Here is a 24,195-nt window from a genome sequence, read left to right on the forward strand (position 1 = left end):
ATTAAACATTTTGGTAATTGGCTTGGTTTTTTTTCTAACTATGTGAATAATGTACTGTATTTTGGGGGGGTCTGAAACATACACACTCCTCATGTATGTATTTTATCTCTTGACATTTTTTCAGTTGTAAGAATAGAATTTGTTTCTTGTTTCTGTGTTCGCTAGTTTTGTAACAAGAAAAGGTATCTGACTTAATCCAGTTACATTGATCTCAGTTGTTAACTAAAACACAAGTTAATTAACTCTCTAGTCTGTACATACCGCTTCTGAATTAGGACTAAACTTGTGGTCATGGCGCTTGGAAATTTATTAGTGGATACAATGACCTCTTTTACAGTGGTTGGTTAAGCTTGTTTATGTAACCAGCTTTGATCAATGCAATATATTTTATTTACCAAAGCATGTCTCTTACATTCTATCAGTGGGTATTATTTCTAGGAATGTCTTAAAATAGTCAGTTAAATCTGATTTGAGTGCTCAGTTTTGCTTAAAATGCTTGACAACCGAATTTGGTTCCGACTTTGTAAATAAGCAAAGGCCTTGTGTTGTAGGCTCTCCCAGCTAACCAGTTCTTCACAATATAAACTGACTGGGGAAGTCGTATTCAATTCACTTCACGTAAGTGACATTGATTTTTGTTCATTAACTGAATTTTGAGATGTAGAGTGTCTGATGTCAATCACAGACCTGCAGGTGAGAATGAATTATTAAAGTTACGGTCTTTTCCATTTGTGGAACAATGGAAACACTGCTTTGTTAGAGCCTGCTTTTTTACAGCACACGTGTTTAGGTGTATTTTCAAAAGAGCTTTCAAGGAAAAACACATCAACGTCTTCAGAACAGATTAAATTCTTTCATTATACCTAATTTTATTTAATTTTATCACAGCCTGGGGCTGAGGACTTGTGACCTGCCAATGTATAAAGGATTCATGGGGGGGGGATGGGAAGAGTGTGTGCCGTTCCTGGGGAATAAATTCCTTGGCTGTAAAGAACGAACGTGATTTTCTATGGTGAATGTTTTTTGTGTGATGGTCACAATCATGACAAATGAGTTGGCAATAATATGATGACACTTGAACTTTGCAATACAAGAAGTGTTTGGTGAATACTTTATAGAGCAAGCTTTACCAGTCAGCTTATGTAAGGAGGGAAGAGTGGCTTTTCTCCTGAAAGGAAGTTAATAAAATAGAAGTTTAGTTACAAAGATGTTTTAGGCGAAAAATTATTCAGCATTTAGAGTTTCTTGTGTAACTTGATGTAATTAAACTTTTTTTTTCTTATATTTATGTCCTAATTCAGAAAGTATTTTTCTCCTAACACAAGGGGTTTATTTTTAGTCTGTGTTGTAGGTCCTTCAGCAGGATTGCTTTTTAAGAGTTACCTAAAAATGTATAATTGACTATTGTTTTTTCCCCACACATTAAAGCAACAAACTAATGACAGATGTTTAATATCAGTTGCAGTGCTTTGTTAGGAGACCTTTGTAAAGGAACAAGTTCAATAATTACAGTAAAAATGTTTGCAGAGTGGATGCCAAGTAGACCTAAATATCCACTGGCATTCACAGTGCATGTGCTGGGCAGGCACAGGTTGATTGGTTGGTATAACCTTCCTCATGCTACATGTGCTGTAATCTTTATGCCCAGCTGTGACACTTAGGAAAATTAACTGTTAGGGAAATAGAGTAATTGTCTTCCTCTACTTACTGAATTCTATCTGGACTTCATTGCAACAACTAGAACTGCAACAGGGCTTTCTGTGATACAGCCGTATCCAAGCAGGAGTTCAAATAAAATGTCATTTAACCTAATGTTACTTTATGGCTGGGCAGCAGCCTTCACCCTTCCTTTTTTCTGTCCCCAAGGTAAAAAGAACTCAGTGAAAGATAAAAGTCTGAGAACTAGATCCAAAAAAGACTGTAGGTGCCTAAATTCTCTTCACACTTCATTTTGGTTACCCAACTATGTGCACCTCAGTTCAACAAATACTTCAGTCTTCCTTCCCAATTGTCTGAAATTACCCTCCTCTGCCTAAGAGGATGCTGAAGGCTGAATAGGAGAAGGGTGTAGAAGTGGGGCTGGGACTGTATCTCATCTTCTCAGCTGGCTGACTCGTCTGCTGAGCTACAGTCCTGCTGTGACTGGCCCAGTACACGTTTTTTTGTAGTGAAAGATGCCAGAAGATCTGGCAATGAATCTCTCCCATCCAAGAGTAACTTAATAAACTAGTTATTCTTTAGAATGACTTCTTACATTTATGGACATTTCAATTCTTTCAGGTGAAAGAGAGACTGGCGCCTCATTGCCCTACATAAGCTAATTTACACTAATCTGTTAGAGAAATTGAGGGGCTCATGTTCCTTTTAGTGTGAATATGGAGAAATCTTTAAGAATGTCATCTTTCCTTCTGTAAGGAGGGCTAGAAATTTCTGCTGCTCAGAAAACACATCTTCCAGAACCTTCATTGAAGCAATTTCTTCATAGATAGTTCTCTTAATTTTCTCAGGAGAAAATGTGGGTTTCAAAATCCTCTGTACTAAATGAGTCTTTTTGACTAGCATGAAGCAGAAGGTAAATACCTGCTCAATGATTTTTGGCTTTTGTGAATTCTACTTTGAAGTCCTATTGCACTTTCCAAACATTGTCAAGTCTTTTTATCTAGAGTTTGGGATTCTGCTTGTGTGTTGGGATTCTGTATGTGACTTCTAAATTGAAAATTGCATACCAGCTTAGGTAGACTGTAAATTCATCAACGTGAAACCATTCACCAGAACGTGGTTGCATTACCTTTCAAGCACATGCCTTTTGAAGTAGATCATTAGTAGTTGTTCATACAAACTAACCTGAGGAGTGTTGAACTCAAGTACAGTTTCATACAGCTGCATATTATCTTCTCTTTCACCAGATCATTACTCATCTTGAACAATTTCACCAATTTAAAAGGTTTGGGATTAATTTATTTACAACACTAGTGTGGGAAATCTTACATTAATGTAATTGAAACAATACTGATACCTTTCATGGCAGGAGACACGTGTTCTCAATTACTGTTTAGAGGAAATTTGTTTAAAAACTACTTCACATTGAGGTGAATGAAGTAGCTTCACTACTTCACTTGCTCTTTTTTTCAGATATCCTTTGTAATTAGAATGCATAAGTACATGATGTTTGTGTGATAAATTTTAATCCATCTTTAAGTAGTATAGCCCTTCAGGGTAGGGGTATGTGTGTGTATTCCCCCCCCCCCTTCATTTGTATTGTGCTAATGACTTTGGAATTTAAAGGTCAGCGTAAGGCACAATACATTGGCTGGAGGGGCCCATGCAATTTTAATACTGCTTAGCAGGCTGGTGAAAAGAGCAGTCTTTAACAGTGTGCATGTTCTGTGGGAGTTACTGGTTTGTGCAGTGCAGGCATTGAAGAAGGAATACCAGTGGACTGGAAAGTTGTTGGAGCTTAATGATATCCTGCAGTTAGATAAATGCCAAGACAAACCAACCATGCTTATTTTCAAGCTAGGATAAATTGATTTTGTGATAATTTCTTACTTGATGAATTATAAATAATGTCTTGTGTCGCTATGATTATCTTCTCCTGCTATTCATGTAACAGCTCGTCAACAGCAACTTTTCAGTGCAACTCATTTTTGCCCTGAGAAAATTTGTGCGTAAGAAGCAAGTATATAGTAATGAAATGTAGTTAAAACCGGTCTTCTGTGCAGGTTGGTTTTTGTTTTCATTGTTGTCCCCTGTAATTAAATCCAGCATTAAGCAGTCTCAAAATAACATGATGTATTGGGGGCTGGGTGGGTTGGTTGGTTGGTTGGTTGGTTAAAAAATACTTTTGGGGCATCTGGGGACCGGACCAGCATTCTGCTGTTGGTGTTGGGTGTAAGCTTAAACCTAAACCACAACAGAAAAAAACTGTTAGGCTTTTCTAGGAAAGATGTGCATTGTAAATGTTTGCATGTTGTAACACAGAAGTAAAATGAAAATTGCCTAGGGAATTTTAATTGCTTAGGAGTTGTGGCACGTAGTAAACAAGAGTAGAAATTAGTATTTTCTTTTAATGGTCACATCTGAGCCATAGAACTGCCCAAACCAATATAGTTTTCTCTCCCCTCTAATTTCATTGCATCTTTTTCTTTCTTTTTCTTGCAGAATAATAGAGTATATTGTTTGATATAAAGTACGAGTGTTCGGTCTGTCTTCCAGCTCCTAATGAGGTATCTTTGCCGGGAAGGCAGATAACTTAAAAGAAACCAAATCCTCCATTGCATGAAATGACACGCTTTGAACTTTTTTTTGATGTGCATGTCTGATCTCTCCAGCAAGCTGGATTTGACCTAGTTAAACTTACTTTGTTAGCTTCAAGTTCTAGAGCAGCCTTACCCTCCCTGGTTAAGACGAGTACAGCATGGCCGGTTTGACTGCAGGCTCCCCGTGAGTGCTGCCTTACCGATACGTCCGGCTGGCTGCTTTGCAGTTACTACCTGTCACATAATACTTCATGTAACCAGATTGTATCGATAGTGCCCCGATTGAGTTTACTACCAACTCAGCTGAGGTGACCAATGTTCATGCATTCAGCAGTGACCACTGCACGTTGTTTTAAACAGTGGTATAGAGAAGGGCACCCTCTTAATCGTAGTTATCCGGTGCCGTGCTACAGAGGGCAAAAGCACTTTGTTTTGCTCTGTCTTTTAAGGTTATTTGTTTATGCTGATGTGTCAAAGAGTGCTGCCCTTTTTGGAAGGGGATGATGGTAAATCTTCCATACCTATCACTGTTAACTTCCTGTGTCTACTGGGTCTTCTCCTCTGGTGCTGTGTAATTGTTAAACAAATGACCATGAGGTTTTTCATGTGAATGCAGTAAGGGCTGAATGTGTTTGCTGCTGAGTACGTGGAGGGAACAATTAAATTGATCTCCTAAATTCTGCTTTGTTACACCCACTTCCTTCTTTTCAGAGCCAGAAACCCTCCGTTTTGTGCTTTTCCATAGTGCTGGAATTAGTCAAAAAGTAGGCTTTAGAAGGCTACAGTAAATGTCACTGAACTGCGTGTGTCTGGTTTTTCCCTTCTAGGGGTATTGCTTTTCTTTTTTCCCTTTGTATTTCCTTTTCCAACCTACATGTGTCTGATTGAAATATGTGTGCAGGAAAAAATACAATTTAATGGTAGGTTTAGTATAGTGGAATTGGAGTGAATCTTGCTATTTAAAATAAGTCAGTCATTCTAATAACAGATCTACATACAAACTGATTATGTGGATTCAATTTACTTTCATCCTAGTACTTCCTGTGATTACTGATTTTGACATATGATCAGAAATCAAGTGTAACTGGAGAATTGTATCTATTTCCGGGCTCCCCGGTACAAAAAAGACAGGGATCTCCTGGAGAGACTCCAGAGAAGGACTACGAAGATGGTTAAAGGACTGGAGCATCTCCCCTATGAGGAAAGGCTGAGTGAGCTGGGGCTGTTCAGCCTAGAGAAAAGAAGACTGAGAGGGGATCTGATCAATGTATAAGTATCAGATATATGGGATACAGGGGGAAATGGCCAGCCTCTTTTCAGTGGTCTGTGGGGACAGGACAAGGGGCAATGGCTGCAAGTTGGAGCACAGGAAGTTCTGCACCGACATGCAGAAGAACTTTTTCACAGTGAGGGTGACAGAGCCCTGGGACAGGCTGCCCAGGGAGGTGGTGGAGTCTCCTTCTCTGGAGATATTCAAGACCTGTCTGGATGCCTATCTGTGTCACCTGTCCTAGGAACCTGCTTTGGCAGGAGGGTTGGACTTGATGATCTCTTGAGGTCCCTTCCAACCCCTATGATTCTGTGATTCTGTAATGTTCTTGGGATACTGTAAATGGACGTTGTTTATTGGCAGATAGAGCTGTTGCTTTCCTTTCGGGCAGTCTGAAGTGGCGCTATATCAGAACAGAGTAGTTCCAGCTTCCTCCTTTTGTCAGTTAAATGTATGAGTATGTGTAGTGGAACCTCTTCAAGATCTGTCAGGTTAACAGGAGACTAGAGTATGTACAGAGATGGTTGATACTGCCATCCTTTCTGAATGCTGAGGGTTTTTTTTTTAACATCTACCTGCTAAGGGAAGAGAAGAATATGTGAGAATTCTTGTGCTTTATTTCAGAATTTAAATGCCCAGACTCTTTTTTCCTCATTAAGTAAATAATTTATAAATATCAACAATATGAACTTAAAAATGCTTTCGGCAGACTCTAGTAGTAAAATAACAATTCTTCAGCAAAAGGTTTTTTTAGGCAGCATTATTTCAGCCATTAGCTTTCATGAACTTGAGATTGCCACACTGATATCTTTTCGGGCACCGTATGCACATCAAATATACCAAGACAAGTGGAGTGTACCTGTGCCAGGTACGATTTGTACAGCATGTGAATCGTTGTCTAGTGTAACTCGGATATTGACAGCACTGTTTTTACTTCTGTCACAGTGTGGATGGGGAAACTGGTTTGGATTTCCAGAAAATTCCAGCACTCTGCTTTTATTTTAAGTTTAGTTTTGGTGCTCAGTTGGCATTTGTAACTCAGACATACGTTGTAACAGATTTGCAGCTGAGTTGCGTGCTGGGTTTGAAAAAAAAACACTGCATCTTTTTGAACAACACTTTCTCTCTTCCTTCTCTTTTGCAATGTAACACTGAATTTGATCAGAAACTGTAGTTAGCTGATTGTGTCAGAGCCTTGTGCGGGTTTAAATCATTCAGTCTGCGGTCAGACTTGCCTGAGTTATTTTCAGGTAAATATCTGATTAAATTCCCTGTGGATTGGTGTAGCCCAGAGTTCCATTTGTTTTAAAATAAATACATTTAAGAAGGAAAAAAAAAAATTAATCTTATGCTTCAATGGATTTTTCAGATAAGGACCGAAGCAAGTCCTTATAAATAGCAGAGTTCATAAACCGTGGGTAGGAGTCTCTGTGCATTAAGGTATAAATCTGAAGCTGTGCGTCATCGAAGGTGTGTTGTGAGGGTTCCAGCATATTTCGGTTAATAACTTCTCTTACTCTGGAGTCCAGGCTGACCTGCATATTTAAAATAGAAAATTCCATAATTAGTGGTGGCGAACAGTACGTGCGGGGGCTTTAGGCTTGAGAAAACAGTCGTGTTTAACCATTTCTGCTGGTGTCCTTCAAGAGTGTAAAAACTGCTAAATATACTTGGGCAGAAATGACTGTGTTTAAATTTGCAAGTAGTAATCTCTCCAGTGTGGATAGAGACGTTTCCTCACCGGGGCGACCTTACAATCTGCTGCCTGCAATAATCCCCATGTTACAGAAACCCAGGAGGTGGGCAGACTATTTCCAAACTGACTCCCTGCTTCCACAGTAGGGAGGATCTGTAATTTTTTGTGACTGTTTCCTCAGGAGTTAGGGCTGTTGTAGAGACTGAATCTGGACTAAGCAGTATGACGCAGATGGAAACTGTCACCTGGGAAGCTGTGGCTTAATCAAATTCCTGTGCTAAAAAGCAGGGTGAGTTGATGCACGCCACAGGTATGGCTCTGTAATGACTGTACAGCATCCAAGTAATGTCACTATTTTTTCTGCTGAGCTCTAGTGTCTGTAGAAAGATGTTTTAGTCAGTCTCCTGCAGTAATACCAAGCTAAACAGCATTTCTGTACGTGCTTAAGTACGGTTTGCACTGCAAACAACTGTGTGAATTTTGCAAGGATATTGGAAGGTTTAAAATTCCAGCCTGCTTGGTAGGATTATATTAAAACTGAACTAAAGAGTCTTGGAGGCTTGACATATTTGCTAACAGCGGAGTGACAAGTAGTTTTGTAAATGTTCACTAAGTTGGTGTGTTTGCTCCATGGCATGTTTTGTCAGCTGCTCTATGAGCCACTTGGGCTTTGCAGGTAACACTTTATGTGTGGCTACCATGTTTTTGGAGACACATGCAGGCCCTCTCATAAGTGCAGAGCAAAAAGAAACTGATTTGTCCAGCAAATAAAATTGAAGTTGAGCACCTCCCCTACGAAGAGAGGCTGAGGGAGCTGGGCTTGTTCAGCCAGGAGAAGAGAAGGCTGCGGGGGGACCTCATTGCAGCCTTCCAGTACCTGAAGGGAGCAGAGAAACAGGAAGGAAATCAACTTTTTAAAAGGGTAGACAATGGCAGGACAAGGGGGAATGGATTAAAGCTAAAGGAGGGAAGGTTTAGATTGGATATTAGGGGGAAGTTTCTTACAGAGAGTGGTGAGGTGCTGGAACAGGCTGCCCAGAGAGGTGATGGATGCCCTGTGCTTGGAGGTGTTCAAGGCCAGGTTGGATGGGGCCCTGGGCAGCCTTGTGTAGATCCAGGCCTGGAGGTTGGTGGCCCTGCCTGTAGTGGGGGGGTTGGAACTCCATGATCCTTGGGGTCCCTTCCAATCCAGACCATTCTATGATTCTAAGGATGATCACCTGTACGTTTGTGCTTCGAACTAAACACATCAGCATGTCAGGGTAGCACAGGTAAGAGCTTTCTTGCAGCCAGTCAAAGTAGTTTTGACCTCATCTTGCCACAACAATGGCTCTACCTTTTTCCCTTAAATCTCCATTGTTGGCACTGGAATGTGGGGGGAAAATGTATACCACTCAAGTATAGCTGTGGGTGTAAAGGGGTGTTAGAACTAAGTGTGCAAAGCAGCATCAGAGAATGCATTGGGGAAAGTAACATACCTCTTTTGGAGAAAGGATAGAAATATAATCTTCATAAATTAGTCTTGCTTTTTCTTCGATGACACTTTTGTTGGATTCTTGTTTTAGTTCCTCACAGGCCATCCAGAAAAGCATGTTTTCCTCACTGAATTCTGTTCGTAGGAATTCACGAAAAGCATTTCTGCCAGCTGGAGTAAGCATCAGCTTGTCAAATGACTGAGCCCAGGCATTTACTTCTTCAAGAGTAGGAGCAGGACTTGAGGAGGAAGGAGAGGACAAGAAGAGAGAAATGCATGATCGTTACTCAAGCTGTTTGCAGCTGGCAGGAGGCAGCTACCATCCCAGTGGAACAAAATTGCAAGGTTCATGGGGCTCTTAATTCCTCACCAGAACTACCCAAGTGCAAACACCAGTAAACTTATTTCTGAGAGGCTTTTTTGAAAGCGTGCTTAGGGAAAGCTGAGATGCAGGTGATTGCCAGCACTTCAAGGCAGAAATTGCAGTTTACTGCTGAAAGTAATTGCAACTAAGAAGTCCCTTTGCAATGGTTCAGGATTTTTTCTGTACCCAATAGTCCTTTTTAGAATCATTGTTAAGAAGTGAATGAAAACATGGAAAGAAGCAACAGTTCAAACCCCATAAAAGGCACCCTCCTGTCTGTTATGTTTTCACAGGTGCTCCTACCTGTTTGAGCAATTCTGAAGAGACAGTTGCCTGACCCTTGGGAGGATCGACCTCCTCTTTATTACTTTTGTGAGGCTGAGCACTGCCAGTTACCTTCATCACATAGTTGCTGGGTGGGAACAGGATGTATTTAAAAGATACTTCAGAAAAAAGGGGAGACGGTGTTTACAATGCTGGTTTTGATCTGCCCTGTTATGAAAGTAGGGATGTGGTTACATGCTGCATGTAAATAAGGTAAAATATTCTAGATCAGACCTCTGGTTCCTTGGGAGGTGCGAGACAAATGGCTACAAATTCAGCAGAAGTGACAAATAGATAATAATAGTTATTTGCATATTTTGTTTCATTTTGGCTTGCCAAACACTTAGTGTGAAGGCCATACCTTTCCTCACAGTTTGGAATACTCTCTGCTTGGAGCTCATGAGATGTTCTTGTTCGCTCTTCGTCTTGATTTCTAACAGTGAGACTGCAAGGTAGAAAAAAAATGAATTAGTTCCCTTTCTAAAGGAAGAGGCTGACATACACCAGGTGCTTTTCCTCTGATATTTAATAAAAAAATAAAAATCGGGCTGAAGCACAGAAGCTGCCAGCAGCCACAGTACTACTCAGTTGTTTGAAGCTGGCAAACGGTGTAGCTGAATGCTGCTCAGGATTGCATCATGTAGACTTTCTGTGCAGGGACTGGAGATTCGTAGAGTATCTCAAGGTGGAGGGGACCCGTAGGATCACTGTGTCCCGTTATGGCTGCGTACGCACACGCAAGCATATGTACGTGGGATACGTATGTAAGCACGTGTATATCCACAGGTACCTGTGATCATATAGCAAATCTCTTCTCCACTGGCACTTAACTATGCTGTGTGTGCTTGATGCAATGGTTTTATGTGAGTTGAGTTTCAAGGTCGGTGGTCTTGGTCTTCTGGTTTTGGGTTTGTTTTTTCTCCTTGGCTGTTTTTTTATATCCATAGGGCACAGTGAGGCCAAGACTCTGGTTTAGCATGGTGATACTGTGTTACAAGGCAGCCAGAGCTCAGGAGCTGGAGCAGAAACTTTAACATGCTTCTCTGTGTCGTTGGCAGTGTCAGCATCTGTCAGAGTTCAGATGTAGGTATAACCAGACTGCGTGGTAATTGATTGTAACTTTAAGTAAGTGCTAGTACCTGCTTCAAACTGTGAGGCCTGGAGCACGGAGAGCAGATACATCATTGCCAGATACCATCTTGAGCATGTCTGACTGGAAATAAGTATTAGCTTGTTTGCAGCTTTAAAATACAATAATGTTTGCTGTCACTGCTGGTGATCACTGAGAGAGTTGTTCACATCCCATGGAAGGGGAGCTGTCAGCTCCTGCTGCTTTCATCCAATGCTAGTTAAAATAGCTAGTTTTTAGAAACCTGTAATGTACATGAAATGGGTCCTCCAGCTAAAGTAAAGCAATTCAGTTGTTATAAATTCTATGAACAGATCAAACAGTTTCTCACTTTGTATCTTTCTTTAATGCTAATGTCGTAACAGTTTTGTTACCTTACTCCTGAAGAACCTTGTTTATCTCTAGTGAGGCTTTTCCTTAAACCATTTGATTTTTCTGTCCTTTCTGCCTTGTCAGCTGATGGCTCTGTCCTGTTTGCAGCCTTGCTCTTCACTGGCTATCTCCTCCTCTTGCTTCCTCCTGTGTTAGTCCATGATGTGCAGAGACCTGCCTCTCTGCCAAGGCAGCCCGTGCAGTGAAGAGGCAGGGAAGCTTTGCTGTTGCTAAGTTGGAAAGCACTTACTGTGAACACTTCCCTGCCCCCCCTGCAACATCTGAACTGTAGATTGAAGCCAGTGAGATATTTCAGTTCACATTTTCAGAAGAAAAAAGTAAGTACTGTTAGTTTTATCTTCTTTTGGGGTGTATAGGGCTCAGTTCTTTACTACGCTTTTTACCAGAGATTCTTGCCTTTTTTTGTACTCTTGGGAAGTGATGTATTATGTATTTTTCACACACAGAGGAGAAGTGGTATGCTTCTCAGAGCTATTCTTGGCTTGAGGGGAACCAACAGATCCAATGGGAGTACTGCAGCCTCTCAGGATAATGCTCGAAAGGGGAAAATGGCAAAAGAAATCACAAAAGCTTCCTTGAAATAACAAAAGCTTCCTTGAGACAACGTGCTATGCCTCAGAAAATGCCTTGCAGATAGGCTCTTTCCCTAGAAATGTAAGGGAAAAAAAAAAGACACTAGTGCTGTAGTGCATCTTTTCAGGATCTGGAAGAGTAAAGCACTGGAGACTTGAGTTTTGGCTGTAGGAATGAACACAGGCTCTGAGCATCCAGCTGAGAGACTCATTTCACCATTTCTTCACTCTAAATCTACTATTAAGAGTGTGCTGGATGTTGGATGTTCAGCAGCTCAGCTGCATGACTCATGTAGACAGTTATTTTTATTCCTATTCATAATTTTTCAGCTCAAAGTACTTGAGTTATTTTGAGGAAAGGCTCTATGAATAGGGAACTGAAATAGCTTAATTACGGTTTGTTTTGCATTTCTTGCTACTAGAAAACAATTGTTCTCAAAAAAAAAAAAAAGAAAAAAACCTAATTATTTTAAAGCTAAACCAGGCTGTTCTGTTTTGGAGCTTGTACCATTTTCCCAGATGATTCTGAAATGCAAATAGAAGTTTGAGGCTTATCATGAAATTTGAGTAATTTCACACACCCTATTGAGTAAATTGCTTTCTTTGAATTGTTTGAATGGTGAGGTGCACAGAAAATGAGCATCCTGGAGAATATCTGGTAAAATGGCAAAAAAAAAGCGCACTTTATTCACTATTTGAAGGATAAAATGCAAATTGTCTGTACTCTGACTTAGTAGATAAATGTATCTTCTTTCTTTTTTTTCCCTCTTCTCTTAATGGAAGAATGCAGGTTTGTGTAATAGGGAGGTGTAGATTGAGCCCCTTGGGCCTGTGCTGGACAGCTGTCCAGATGGTGCTGGAGCTTGGGTGGTAATGCTGTAGTGTAGATGTCATTCTGCGAGGCAGCGAACTCTCAGGTGCACCATTTAATCTCCCTTTAAACTCTACCTTAGTCTACCTCTAGGCCACTGAAGGGCTTTGTAGGATCAGAGCCAGTTCACTTGGGATCTTGCAAAAACAAACACTGCAAGCAGCCTTTTGTCCTTCCAACACGTTCACTGTCGGCATCGGAGGATGGAATTGGTTATCTCGGCTCCTGCTGAGCTGGGGACCAATAGCAGAGGAGTAACTTGCTCTCCCCCAGCTAATGTTCTCCAACATGTTTGCTACCAGCTGCTGTTAAGGGAAAGGAAAGGAAAAGAAAAGCAACCCAAAAAAGATTCCTAGCCTGGGCTGTGAAGTTGTTTATGGCTTCTTCCCTTCACCTGGGTGCTGGGTTTGCTTGCTCTGAACTGTTTGGGTGGTGGATAGAGCGCTGATAAGGAACGCTGAGCTTGCTGTCAGTGTTTTGGTTGAGCACCTATGGCTGTGTTAAGACTTTTTTGTCTTATTTCAATGGGAGTTCTGGCCTCACCCAAGGATTGACACTTGGCCCCTAACAGATACAGGACTTTTGAGTATCTGAAGCTTTACTTCAGTTTTGAATTAAATCACTTGGGTGTGGAGGAGCTGCTAAGAGAAAGCAGGTGAATGCATCATTCATTTAAGGAATTAAGTTGGTTCCTTTTCCTCTTTTTGCTTCCCTGGTAAGAAAGAAAAATTAACACCTTGTAATGGGAATGCTTCTGAATTATGTACTGCTTAACTCATCCTTCAGCAGGTCTCACAATGTCTGAAATCTCTGATCCTAAAGATTAACTTCATGTGAGTTGCAATTGCCGTGAGTTGGCAGCACCTTATTAATGTCAACAGATCCAGTTGCCTTTCAAACAGCAGAAGTACTGGGCACGTGGTTATTCATTCCCTGACCCACAAATTCTTCTACCTTCTCCTAACTCAATTTAACAGCATCTGTGCTGCTCCTTAAGTTCCAGTCTTAAATCTAAAGCTATTACAGTTTTTACTAAAATCTAAAGCTTTCAGTTTTTACTGGAAGACCTGGGTGAAGCTCAATGCTGGGGAGAACCTAGATGAAACAGACCTTCCACTACACAGTACTAACAACAAAAGTACAAGAGAGACTGTGCAGAAATTTAAAAAAAAATCAAAATATCAATTGCAGGGGGGGAGAGTAAATGAGAAGGTTGTGTCTAGTGCTGGAGCACAGTCATCTCTCAGCCTAGTGCTGGAGCACAGTCATCTCTCAGCCCCAGATTTGGAGAATTGCCCAGGTGGTTTGTTTGGCTTATGTTGTTTTACACCCTGTCTTATGTGTCCCTCCCCTGTGGCTCTGTTCCCTAGAGGCTCGAGTGAGAGGGGTTACCATGAGCAGCTGCAGCAACAGCACCAACAAAAGCAGCAGGCATTGGACCCTCGATTTCCTGTTCTGTGCTGAGCCTGTGCAGCGCCTGGGGTCTCCTGGGTCGTAGACATCTGCCGTTTGCGCATCTCCATCCGCTCCGATCCCATGGGCTGCAAGACAGCAAGGGAAGGGGGGAGTAATCAACATCTCTCTTTCCTTTTGTTTGCTTTAAAAGTCTTACCAAGAACTGCTGAAGGCCACAACTCCAGAGGAACTGAAAAGCTAAGCGCTTGATTTCCATCCCACCCACCCCCCCAGAAGCTCTTCTGTGTTGAATCCTTTAGAAAAATCCTCTCAGTTTATTTAAGTGGTGTGGTGAAAGGCAAGGGGCTAATAAATTCTGCACATGGGTGGGAATACAAAGAAGAAAGTGGTGATGCAGAGAGAAAAAGGTGGAAGTGAAGGGTCTCAAGAGGGCTGCAATGCAGGTATAAGTAAGCCTAGGAGTTGAAAAGGGTTTCCTGAGGTTTTTGACCTCAAGGCCAGCCCCAAAGACAATGGCACAGAATAAAGGTAGCTAGAAGCCTTTTTTTTTCTTTTTTTTTTTTTTTTCCATCTCTATTTCTTAGCCACTGCACAGCCTTAGTGGAGTTTGAGTGAGACACCTGAGCTCTCCTGAAAATGTGGCCTTTGGCGAGTATCAAGGACTCTCAAACCTGCTGGTTGCCCTGTCTGTAGCAAAGGGGAAGGGCCAGCACTTATCCGCCTGTTGCAGCTCTGATGGCCACTGGCTTTCATAAAAATGTTTCTCTCTCAAGAAGGAATCAGGTGCTTCTGTGAAGATGAGGAATTGCTGATGGAGGAAACACACGGCCGGACATTGATACTCAGCGTGCAGGTTACGGTCGCCTCCCCCAGCGTGAAATGATTTGTGGTGGAAACACTCATCGTTTTTACACTGTTCTAGGAAACCTTTTTGGAGCCTGGATTCTGCAGCCTGTGCAGAGTAGTGGTGGTGATGAAATGACCAGTCCCCTTGAAGTCCCTTTCCAACCTATCTCTGACCAATGTGGCGCTTAATAGTGCCCTTCCTATTATGCTGAGGGCTGTGCCGTATCTAGGTGACAGGTGTCTTTTTACAGATGAAATGCTGGCTTGTACAAAGATGAGTACCTTTTTCTTCATTTTTACTGTATTTGATTTTTGGATATGTAACTAGTCATCCCCCTGTGTTGGGAGATCCTTTTGGGTGTAGGTTTTTTTCAGGTTGCCAAACCCTCTTTTGAGGCCATGACAGTTGTAGGGGAATTACAATTAGGCTCTACCAATTTTGAGTTCTTTTCTGAATCAATAATTGAATACCAGACTTGAAACGTAATCTGATGAGCTGAAAAAGGGATGGTTAAAAATTGCCTTCCTTTTGAAAATGTTCAGCCAGGTTTAGGAAACACTACTGTTGTAACTTGAGGGAGAATGCACAGATGTTGTCGCAGACCCAGGAGGGGTGTCAGCAGGAGAGTATTTTAGTAGAGCGCCACATATTTTAATGCTGGATTTGTTTCTCTCTTACAGACCTTAATAGTTTTTGGTTTTGTGAGAACCACCCACTCTCCCAGGAGAAAAATGCATGCCATGCTGAGCAGAAGATGCACCTGTTTTGCAGGAGGAATGAAATATAAAAACAACAGTACAGATAGAAATGATAACCCATTTTGTAACTCTGTAGACCTGATCTGACAAGCAATGCCTAAACGCCCAGAAATAGAAAACTAGGAAAAGAACTCAGCTTCCAAAAAGCCCACAACCTTTCTCACTTCAAAATGTGGGAGAATAAATGTGAAATGTAAGATGCATTTGTTTGGATTTCTTTCCTTCAGTGTTTCAGATTCACAGCAATAGAAGGAACCCCTAAGTATTAATCTCCTTCCTGATACCTATGCTTTTTTAAATGGAGCATCTTCATGTTTCAGCTAGAAAGTGATAGCATATAGAGTGTTACTGGAATGATAATATATCCAACAATATTTCGGGTTTCTTTCAATATTAAAAAATATTATCAATTAGGAGGGTGTAACTTGGGTTCCGATACGTGCAGTTTTTACAGCCTAATCCATCTACTCTTACTTATGAGATGTTTTATGTGGATGATTCCCTTGTGTGTGTCTGTCTAATCCATATTACCATTGAACTGATGGTGCTGTGAATAGAAAAGCTGGTTCCTGTTTGCTTTTTTTCCCAAGGAGAAAGGTAAAGGACAATGGAAGTAGGAAGAATATGCTCACCCTCCCCACATCATCCCACTGTGGCTTAATTTGAGAGACTGTCCTGGATCCGTTGTTACCATCTCAGGTGGTGGCTCTTGCTGTTTGAGGCCTTTAATGCAGGGAAGAGTGTGTAAGGGGCTGTGTGGCAAAACCTGCCCAGCAGCATCGTGACACTTGTTTCGCCTGAGAATTGTGCACCTTACTTACAAGGCTTTGTGGAGTATTGTGTCCAGTTCTGGGCTCCCTGATATAAAAAAGGCAGGGATCTCTTGGAGAGAGTCCAGAGAAGGGCTACGAAGATATTAAAGGACTGGAGCATCTCCCTTATGAGGAAAGGCTGAATGAACTGGGGCTGTTCAGCCTTGAGGAAAGAAGACTGAGAGGGCATCTTATTAATGTTTATAAGTATCTGAACTGTGGGACACAGAGGGAAATGGCCAGCCTTTTTTCAGTGATCTGTGGAGACAGGACAAGAGGCAATGGCTGCAAGTTGGAGCACAGGCAGTTCCGCACCAACATGTGGAAGAACTTTCACACAGTGAGGGTGACAGAGCCCTGGGACAGGCTGCCCAGGGAGGTTGTGGAATCTCCTTCTTTGGAGATATTCAAGACCTGTCTGGATGCCTACCTGTGCAGCCTGTCGTAGGGAACCTGCTTTGGCAGGGGGGTTGGACCTGATGATCTCCGGAGGTCCCTTCCATCCTCTATGATTCTGTGATTCTGATTTTGGTGCGATGGGTTTTTACCAGTGCTTGTCATCGGGTGATTTCTCACACAGTTTACAGAAAATGAAGGATTGAGCAACACAAAAAATGTTTCAGATTAAATGGTGCTTTTTCATTTTCATTTGGCAGATGTATGCTAACTTTCTCACTGAATGAGCAAGTAGGTACTGGTCATTTATGTGATGAAGTTTTGTTTTGAGAGAGATTTTTAGTAGATAAAGTGTGCTCTTATGAGAGCAGAGCTGTACCAGAGTAATGGGAAATAAGAAAAAGAATGTTAGAAAAAAATTCTTCACTGAAAGGGTTGTTGGGGCCTGGAACAGGCTGCCCAGGGAGGTGGTTGAGTCACTTTCCCTGGATGTGTTTAAAAAAAGGGTAGATGAGGTACTTAGGGATATGGCTTAGCATAGGATGGGAATGGTTGGGCTTGATGATCTTAAAAGGTCTTTTCTAACCTTGTGATTCTGTGAAAACTGTGAGGCACCTGTTGGCTTAAAGACAGCCCAAGCTTTAGACTTCTGGAGCTGTTCAGTGATGATTGTGCGTGGATTTCCTGTGGCTGTTGGCAGTCATATCGTACTTTTGATGGCAGTTTGGAGTGGGTCACAAACTAATTAGGATGTGACTGTCACGTATATTAGCAGGAATATTCTGGAAAGATACAGGAAGTAATTTACTTCTCTGCAAGTACTATAGGTATCACATTCCAAGAAAGAGCATTAGAGATTAGAAAGCAAAATTTAGCAGAAAAATTGTAGGAATTTGGGTTAATCTAGAAAGAGGAACTGAGAAGCGTATTGATCTTCTGATCAGTAAAAGGTTGTGATGTTCTGTTGTTCTCTACTTCTTTCTGAGACAAATAATGAGTTATCTTGGGCTAAATAAAATCCAGGCTTGATTTCATAGGGTAGCAGGGTAGACAGCTGAGGAGTGGCGGAGGTTATTACAAATTTCTAGAAGCTTCTTTGGCACAGGTTGCCTTGCAGGTCTTAATGCTAAAACATTGGGCTGGGGCAGGTGCAGAGAAGCAGCAACGTTCTTCCCTGCTTGGCTGATTTTTCGTTTGTTTGGGTTTGGATATTTGTTTGTGTGAGTTTTTTGTTGGTTTTGTTTTGGGGTTGGGTTTTTGTTTGTTTAATGCAGCTCTGGCTCTAAACCATTCAAGCACACTGTTCTGCATACCTTTCTACCTGAACCATCTCCCTTTGGCCACATGAGAATGATTGATCTGCAGAAGTGTATATCTAACATTAAAAGTCTAGGGAGTTTTGTGGTTCATCTGCTAGCCAGAAATGCAAAATAAACTTAAAAACATCCCTGTTCTCAGCACAATTTGTTGCAAATGTGTATCCCAAACATGACTGGACTAAGGCCACACAATGCTCGACATGAGGCTTGATGTGTCATAATTTCTATGTATATTGATGGATATACACTTTTTTTTCTGGATTTCTTTGCTTTTTTAAGAAACAGATGCAACTGAAAGAAAGAAGATAAACCAAGGAAACACAACCCCTGCAACATTGCAGCAGTGCATGGGGATCTAAGATTACCATGAGCTCCCCATCTCTTGCTTTTGCTCTCCCATAAACTTCTACTTGGCTGGAAGAACAACAAAGACACATACACTGAGCTTATGAAAGTCATCTAAGGATTCATCTTCAAAGAAAAGTACCTTGAAAAGCATTGGGCTGATCAGAGTCTGACTATTCAGGGAAGTATCACCCTCTTGGAAGGTGCACAGAAAAAAAAGAAGAGGTGAAGCAAGTTGAGATTGTGCAGTGAGCTAATGACAGAGCCACTAATGGGACATAAACAGCAAAGCCTTATTTTTGTGTCTGTTGTTGTCTTTCTGCATCCTCTAGTGTATCCAGAACTTCACAAAGAGACCCTGAAGTTCTCCCTGGCACATTGCTGCTGCTTGCTGCAGCCACTGCCGGTGTGCAATGAGCCTTCCCAGGCAACTGCTGGGTTTGAGCTGGGCTGTGTGATTTATCCACAACTCCAGTCAATAATATCTGCAGGAACACACAAAAGTTCTTGCTGCTTAACAGTACAGCCCCTACTAGCAACAATTTAAAGGACTGTGTGACTGACCTGCAGATCTGTGGGAATGGAGGCAAGCTGGGCTTTTTTTTTTACCTTTAAGGAGAATTTAGGTGCTCAGGGCAAAAAGGAAACTTCTTTTTTTAGACCTCCAATAAAAAGGTCTGCTCAGGTAATGTTAATTTGTGACATTGGATGGTCTGACTGGATCATGGAGCAGATGTCAAACCAGTGAGAAAAATTTAGTGTTTGTGTGTTTTGCATCAGTGAGGAGACTGATATTACTTAAAGAACTATTCATCTGTGGATGCTACTAGAGCTTTAGTCCATGGTACCACTGATTGGTGACCTCTTCCAAGTTTCTTATCCCACAGTATTAGCCCAAAGGACTTCAATCAATCAACTGTAATCAACAAGTGGAAATGTGACCTCTAATTCTGCAGGACGGCTTTCCTTATTTTCCAGGCTGATATTGCAGGTGACCAGTTTGTTCTAATAATGAAAAAAATTGAATTATAAACAGCATTTTAAGCTGTTAGCTTGCCTTGAACTTGTTAAAGAGAATGACATATCATGGTAATTAGATTTAACTAAATATTTTTGTTTCATAGAATCATCATAGAATCACAGAATTGTAGGGGTTGGAAGGGACCTCGAGAGATCATCGGGTCCAACCCCCCTGCCAAAGCAGGCTCCTTAGGACAGGACACACAGATAGGCATCCAGATGGGTCTTGAATATCTCCAGAGAAGGAGACTCCACCACCTCCCTGGGCAGCCTGTCCCAGGGCTCTGTCACCCTCACTGTGTAAAAGTTCTTCCGCATGTTGGTGCGGAACTTCCTGTGCTCCAACTTGCAGCCATTGCCCCTTGTCCTGTCCCCACAGACCACTGAAAAGGGGCTGGCTGATTCCCCCTGCTTCAGATAATTATAAACTTTAATTAGGTCTCCCCTTAGTCTTCTCTTCTCAAGGCTGAACAGTCCCAACTCACTCAGCCTCTCCTCATAGGGGAGATGCTCCAGTCCTTTAATATCTTCGTAGCCCTTGTTTGGACTCTCTCCAGGAGATCCCTGTCCTTTTTATACCAAGGAGCCAAGAACTGGACAACTCATCCCAGTTGAGAATACATTCTGCAGACCTGCAAGTGGTAGAGTGGGGAACTGGTTTCCTGCTCTACTTTGCCCTGGTCAGGCACCACATGAAGTATTGTGTCCATTTCTGGGCTCCCTGTTATAAAAAAGACAGGAATCTCCTGGAGAGAGTCCAGTGGAGGGATGGATTATGATTAAAGGGCTGGAGCAGCTCCCCTGTAAGGAAAGGCTGAGTGAACTGGGGCTGTTCAGCCTTGAGAAAAGAAGACTGAGAGAGGATCTTATTAATGTTTATAAATATCTGAAGTGTGGGACACAGAGGGAAATGGCCAGCCTCTTTTCAGTGGTCTGTGGGGACAGGACAAGGGGCAATGGCTGCAAGTTGGAGCACAGGCAGTTCCGCACCAACATGCAGAACTTTTTCACAGTGAGGGTGACAGAGCCCTGGGACAGGCTGCCCAGGGAGGTGGTGGAGTCTCCTTCTCTGGAGATATTCAAGAGCTGTCTGGACACCTATCTGTGTCACCTGTCCTAGGGAGCTGCTTTGGCAGGGGGGTTGGACCCGATGATCTCTCGAGGTCCCTTCCAACCCCTACAATTCTTTGATTCTGTGAAGTAGGATAAAAGGCACACAGAATCATAGGTTGGTTTAAAGGTCATCCAATGCCCCCTGCAATGGGGTTGGGAGGAATCTTTGACTAGATTAAGTGGCACAGGTCCCTGTCCAACCTGACCTTGAATGTTTCCAGGCATGGGACACCTACCACCTCTCTGGGTAACCTGTGCCAGTGCTTCACTGCACTCACTGTAAAAAATTTCTTCCTTAAATCTAGTCTAAATCTTAAACCCATTACCCCTTGTCCTATTGCTACAGGCCCTACTAAACACTGTCCCCATATTTCTTACAAGCCTCCTTTACATATAGAAAGTATTTAGGTATTGAAAGGCTGCAAGAAAGTCTTCCCTTTCCTTCTCTTCTTCAGGCTGAACAAGTCCAACTCTAACCCTCTCCTTGTGAGGTGTTCCAGCGCTTGGATCATCTCCATGGCCCTCCTTTGGACTCGCTGCAACAGCTCCACGTCTTTCTTGTACTGGAGACCCCAGAGTTGGACACCGTGCTCCAGGTGGGGTCTCACCAAAGTCGACTAGAGGGGCAAAAAGAACTTCTCTTGATCTGCTGCTTATGCTGGTTTTGATGCAGACCAGGCTTTCTGGGCTGCAGGCATGTATTGCTGGCTCATGTTAAGCTTTTCATCTATCAGTACTCCTAAATCCTTCTACATGGGCCTGCTCTCTGCTCTCAATCCCTTCAGCCTGTATTGATACCAGAGGTTGCCCTGACCCACACAAGACTTTGCACTTGGCCTTGTTGAACCTCATGATATTCACGTGGGCTACTTTTTCAGCTTGTCCAGGTTGCCCTGGATGGCATCTCAACCCTCAAGCGAGCCAGCTGTGCCACTCAGTCTCATCTGGAAACCTGCTGAAGGTACATTTGGTCCCACCTTCTATGTCACTGGTGAAGTTCTTAAAATGTACTGGTCCCAGTATGATCACTACCCTCTGGATGCAACCATCTAACCAATTCCTAAGCAGTGCACCCATAAAATCCATATCTCTCCAATTGAGAGAAGGATGCTGTAGGGGACTATGTCAACACCCTTTGCTATGGACATTCCTCCCTGCCAGCTGCTGCATTTCGTAAGTGGAATAAAAGGTGACCTAATCTAGTTCCCACAACCTATGATGCTTAAATAAAGATCTCTGTGCTTTCATACCAGTAGCATGATGTTGCAGAGAAATGCATGTACAGAGCTGGGCAGGGAAAGCATTAGTAGAAGCAATCAGCTGGAAGATGACTTTGGGGCTTGAGAAGCCCTGGGAGCTCAAGTGTATAAGTAAGTGCATTCAAGGATGAGGGGTAGTTCAGAGCTGCTGTTTAGAACAAGGAACCACAGAATCACAGAGCGTTAGGAGTTGAAAGGGACCACGAAAGATCATCTAGTCCAACCCCCCTGACAGAGAAGGATCACCTAGACTACATCACAGAGGAACGCATCCAGGCGGGTTTGAATGTCTCCAGAGAAGGAGACTCCACAACCTCTCTGGGCAGTCTGTGCCAGTGCTCCATCCCCCTCACAGTGAAAAAGTTCCTCCTTATATTGATATGGAACCTCCTATGCTCCAGCTTGCACCCATTGCCCCTTGTCCTATTGCTGGCCATCACTGAGAAGAGCCTGGCTCCATAAAGGCTCTCGCCCTTTACATATTTATAAACATTAATAAGGTCACACCTCAGTCTCCTTCAAGCTAAAGAAGTCCAGCCTTGCCTCATAAGGAGGTGTGTTCCTGAAGAAAACAAGGTGTACAGACCTGACACTGTCAGGTGGATCACTCTGATCTGATGTGAGACTATTTTTTTTTTTTTAGTCAATATGGTATTGAAGTGGAAAAGAACCTGAAAGAGCTGGATAGATTTCTCCTTGCAGAGAAATGTTAAAATGTGGTTAGAAAAAAATGAATAAAGTAAGTGTGTTTTCTGTAAACATCAGTGCAAATGTTCTTCCATTGGCCAAAATACTCTGGTCCTTACAGAGTGCGTGCTTTGAAAATGGCAATTGGCCAATACAGCTTGTTGTCCCACCAGCCCCTCGGGACAGTCACTTATTTCATCACCTGACACTCCGAAATAAAAACAAGATGGAGATGTTCTTCCTGGCATGCAATCAGTATCTGGTTGTAAATGGATTTGTTACTGGCCAGCGTCGAGTATTTTCTGTTGTCTTTCCATGGACAATCGACTATCAGTGCGTCCATCAGCAAGGAGGCTGTTTTCTTTGGAACACCGCAAACCCCGTTGCGATGAGAGGAAATTCCATCCTAGTTTTTATGCATTCAGTTTTGAAGCATGGATGCTTAGCACATGTAGCATGAGTCAAGTCTTCAGCTACTGAAAAGCAGCACCTCCTCCTCGCTACGGGCAGCGGAGACACGGGGCTTACGTCAGCTGCGGATCCGATCCGGTGCTTGTGTTTGCGCTGCAGAAAAGTGACTTCATGTTTTGGGTTGGACTTAATGCCAGGTGGTGCTAAGCAGGGGTGTTAGGAATCATCTGAAATGCCTTTTTTCAAAACTCATGTAAACATTTGGTTTAAACCTCCTCCTGCTTCCCGAATGCCTTCACATGGATGGTTACAAATGATGGGAGTTTTATCACTGAAAGCGACTTCTTCCATCTTACACGTTCACCCTCTGCGCTTCCTTCTCTGCACATGAACAATTGTTCTCTGTTTCTGCTCTGATTGAATAGTTTTGCATTACTTCTTTGAGAGAACTCCTGCTGTTTGACTATGAAGCAAAACCCAGAGATGGATGGCTTTGTTTTTCCCAAGGTAGTTTAAGTACGTTTGGATTTTTAGATATGTTTCTTTAAATAGTTAAAGATTTCAGATCTATGAAATGCTGTTGTCTTTTACTCACTGAGGTCCTCACAAGTTCAGGAAGACCAACATCTCATGGGTTCAAGCTCAAATTACTCTTCTGGTATTGCCTGGGTTTTTTTTTAGTGGGTAGTCACACTGAGCTCTACTGAAATCCTCTGGATTTCAAAAACCTCCCTGCTCTCTTGTGCAATTCCTTATGACCTTCAGTTCCCTTGCTAGGTTTCTTTACTACAGGAGAGACCTGTACTATAAAACTTGGCTTGCTGAGGAAGAATAAGCCAATCAAAAATTGCTTTTCTTCCTCCAGGCTCTCTTCTTTATGAAGTGGAGATTTCACTGCTCTAAACTCCCCATGCAGTGAGCCCCCCTTTATCCTCTCAGACTTCCAGACCTCCCAAAAAGCACCAGGAAAAGAACAAATGATGTGAAAACCCTCTGTGCTGGATGCTCTCTGCACTTGAGAACTGGGGTCTGCCTTCTCTGTCCTCACCACCTGGAGCAGATATGTGTCTTGTCGGAAAATGGGTTGGAGAAGAAAATAAGGGGATTAAAAGCTGGAGATGGACCACCCTCTCGTATGTGTTTTGTAAGGAATCCAAAAATACTTGTGGACCACTGAAGGAATGAGGTGAGAGACTTTTAACCAAAGGACTTGAACTTCTGCCACCTTCAGCATTGCTCAACCCCAGCCTTAGTGCAGTTTTAGCCAGTTACCGGATATAACATGAAATCTATGTCCAATTATCTCAGTCTGACTGCCTGAAGTAGTGACAGCACTGTCATGGGCACCTCTGTCTGTCTGGTGAGGGCTTGGGTGGCCATAATTTAACAACAAAATAATATTTTTTTTGTTATTGTTTATAGAGATAGTGAAGGGCTAGAAGATGTTATTCCTCTGGTTC

General features: G+C 42.4%; 1 protein-coding gene across 2 annotated transcripts in view; it reads right to left on the reverse strand.

Moving 5' to 3' along the window:
• Positions 1-6,875: 6,875 nt before the first annotated feature.
• Positions 6,876-24,195, reverse strand: part of RGS20 (regulator of G protein signaling 20) — a gene marked incomplete at both ends in the record, with an annotated part of 40,466 nt that continues 23,146 nt past the window's right edge. For both annotated transcript variants that reach the window (XM_084260805.1, XM_084260806.1), the window contains 4 exons: positions 6,876-7,064; positions 8,704-8,938; positions 9,749-9,832; positions 13,745-13,893. In XM_084260805.1, the coding sequence (XP_084116931.1) occupies positions 6,876-7,064; positions 8,704-8,938; positions 9,749-9,832; positions 13,745-13,893 (657 nt within the window). The remainder of the gene's footprint in view (positions 7,065-8,703; positions 8,939-9,748; positions 9,833-13,744; positions 13,894-24,195) is intronic.

The sequence above is a fragment of the Gallinula chloropus genome (assembly GCF_964237585.1).
Source record: "Gallinula chloropus genome assembly, chromosome: 2".
Lineage (NCBI taxonomy): Eukaryota > Metazoa > Chordata > Aves > Gruiformes > Rallidae > Gallinula > Gallinula chloropus.